Raw genomic sequence first — 3,198 nt, 5'->3', positions numbered from 1 at the left:
TAAAAAATTAACATTGGTAGTATCAGATATTTTGGAGGATTGTCATGTCTTTTTTAAAAAATTAACATTAGTAGTAACAGATAGTTTGGAGGAGTGTCCTTCATTTTTAAAAATGTAACATTAGTTGTAGCATGTAGTTTGGAGGAGTGTCCTTCATTTAAAAATAACATTAGAAGTAGCAGATAGTTTAGAAGAGGATCCTTTCTTTTAAAAAAATGTAACATTAGTAGTAGCAGATAGTTTGGAGGAGTGTCCTTCATTAAAAAAATAATGTAACATTAGTAGCAGCAGATAGTTTGGAAGAGGATCCTTTCTTTTAAAAAAATGTAACATTAGTAGTAGCAGATACTTTAGAGAAGTGTCCTTTCTTTTTAAAAAGTGTAACATTATTAGCAGCAGATACTTTGGAGGAGTATTTTTCATTTTATAAAAATGTAATATTAGTACCAGATAGTTTGGAGTAGTGTCCACATTTTTAAAAATGTGACATTAGTAGTAACAGGTAGTTTGGAGGAGTGTCCTTCATTTAAAAAAATATGTAACATTAGTAGCAGCATATAGTTTGGAAGAGAAGTTTTCCTTTTTTAAAAAATGTAACATTAGTAGTAGCAGATACTTTGGAGGAGTGTCCTTCTTTTTAAAAAATGTAACATTAGTAGTAGCAGATACTTTGGAGGAGTGTCCTTCTTTTTAAAAAGTGTAAAATTCGTAGTAGCAGATAGTTTGGATGAGTGTTCTCCATTTAGAAATAAACCATTACTAGTAGCAGATAGTTTGGAAGAAGATCCTCCTGTTTTAAAAAAAACGTGACATTAGTAGTAGCAGGTAGCTTGGAGGGGTGTCCTTCATTTAAGAAAAACATTAGAAGTAGCAAATAGTTTGGAAGAGGATCCTTCCTTTTTAAAAATGTTACATTAATAGTAGCAGATAGTTTGGAAGAGTGTTCTTTAGTCTTAAAAATATAACATTAGTACCAGTAGGTAGCTTGGAGGAGTGTTCTTAAGTCTTAAAAATGTAACATTAGTAGCAGTAGGTAGTTTGGAGGAGTGTCCTTATAGCATTACTCCCGAACATTGTGTTGTAGCACATCTCATACTTTCTTCTCATGTTCTATTTCAGATACCGTTGTTATTACCATAATATATTATTGTAACAAGTTATGACATTTGATTGTTTTTAATAAAATATAATCATATTGCAAAAACATCTTTGGTTGTATAGGGGATTATACGGACTGCAAGCATTTTTATAATTGTGTTTTTAGCAATTAAAAACAACCACAAAATGTTTAATGTAATCTAAACTTGATTGATAAAAAAAAATCATGTTAATATTCCATTAAAATGCTTTATAACTTTTAATTAAATAGTAAGTTTTATTAATGTCTGACATCCCATGGTAACTTGCTTTTACGTAATTGCTGTTTTCACCATTTTCTTTTCACTGTATACTTCTAAGATAGTAATGACAACTAACATTTTATTTTATTTCTTCCAGTAGCGTAGGATTTCAAAATACTTTACAATTTTTCTTGAATCCAGTTCAATAAAACAGCAACAGTTGCATCATGACTCGTTCATACATTGTTATATTCAGAACTTTCATTTACGTGAAGTTTTATTTAATCATTTTTGTTTGTTTTTTAATTCTATTACAGTTGTGCTTTTATTCTTCTGTCATTTGACTTCAACTCATCCTTACGTCATATTTACTGATTTTGAATACTGAATGAATAAACTTGTATTTCTTTTTTAGGACGAAAAGAATCAGATAGTAACCTCAAACTTGTGGTTAAATTTGGTAAGTTATTTTAATAAAAGGTAGAGTTATTCACGGAAGGTACTTTAAGATCGCTGGAAGTGTTATTCTGTAACTGTCATATTTCTCTTTCTCACCTTTTACTCTCTTCTCTGTAGGATGAAAAGAATGAACAGATTGTAACAAATCTCTGGTTATCGTTGGTAAGTGATCAGCTAAACTAAGAATTCTAAACTGAGGTTAAAAACCAATTGAAAATGAAATAAAAACTTAAAAATCAAACAAGGCTAAAAACAACAAACTAAAGCTTACCCTACAATGTTACTTTCACGCAACAGATTAATAAACAGTTTCCTAAAAGTAAATATAAACCAAAACTAAATAAGTCACTCTGCATTAAAACATGCTCAAATAATTATGATAATCCGTCTTAAAAACCGAATTTATCATTTTACACACACACACACACACACACACATATATATATATATATACTTGTTGAGTTTTTGTATAAGAATGTTGAAAAAAATAAATCGAAGATTATGTTAAAGTAGAAATATAATCACGGCATATTTCCTAAGATATTTTATATATAACATAAAACTATTTTTGCACTATTTAAAATTTTATCAGTGTTAAAGTAAATGGGTTGGTTGGATCTATAATTAAATTAGATATGTTATGAAATTATTCTTTTCGGAAACCTTTAGCAAACCTTATACAAAACAGAACTGTACTACACTGCGAGAAACCTATATAATGACCAGTTGAAATCGGACATACCTAGGCTTATCGTAAATGAAGCAAGAATCAACTTACCCGATTCCGTCGTGTATTAAAGACATCATTCAGACTGCTGTTATCATTACGGAACTAAAGATCACGTATACGACTTCCTTAAAAACCTCGATTAGTTTTGTCAGCTTTAATGAAAATCAAACTCGTATTCTTTGGATTTGAAAACGCTTCTCATATAAGTTTTAACATATAATTATTGAATATTAAGTTCCGCTGAAATGTCTCTAGGACTAGAATTTCGAGATAGTTAATTTTTTGATGTTTTTTCCGCCTTAATTCCTTTGATCGAATCACCGTTGTTGAAAATAAATCGCTAATGCATAGATAATTGTTTTATCAAGTAATTTTTTTACTTCTTTGTTCTAACAAAATTAAACGTTTCTTTCACTTGCTTGAATCAGACAATGCTTACGCTTCATAGGCCCAGCATGGCCAGGTGGTTAGGGCGCTCGACTCGGAATCTGAGAATCGCGAGTTCGAATCCCCGTCACACCAAACATGTTCGCCCTTTCAGCCGTGGGGCGTTATATAATGTGACGGTCAATCCCACTATTCGTTGGTAAAAGAGTAGCCCAAGAGTTGGCGGTGGGTGGTGATGACTAGCTGCCTTTCCACTAGTCTTACACCGCTAAATTAGGGACT

At 31.1% G+C, this 3,198-nt stretch overlaps 1 protein-coding gene across 3 annotated transcripts in view; it reads left to right on the top strand.

Moving 5' to 3' along the window:
• The window catches only part of LOC106478039 (neuronal acetylcholine receptor subunit alpha-7-like), a 128,061-nt gene that overhangs the window by 100,853 nt on the left and 24,010 nt on the right, over positions 1 to 3,198 (top strand). For all 3 annotated transcript variants that reach the window (XM_022381556.1, XM_022381554.1, XM_022381555.1), the window contains exon 3: positions 1,917 to 1,961. In XM_022381556.1, the coding sequence (XP_022237264.1) occupies positions 1,917 to 1,961 (45 nt within the window). The remainder of the gene's footprint in view (positions 1 to 1,916; positions 1,962 to 3,198) is intronic.

The sequence above is a fragment of the Limulus polyphemus genome, unplaced genomic scaffold (assembly GCF_000517525.1).
Source record: "Limulus polyphemus unplaced genomic scaffold, Limulus_polyphemus-2.1.2 Scaffold175, whole genome shotgun sequence".
NCBI classification, from domain to species: Eukaryota; Metazoa; Arthropoda; class Merostomata; order Xiphosura; family Limulidae; genus Limulus; species Limulus polyphemus.
The sequence above is the reverse complement of the archived record's forward strand: the minus strand, read 5'-3'. Positions and strand labels throughout refer to the sequence as shown.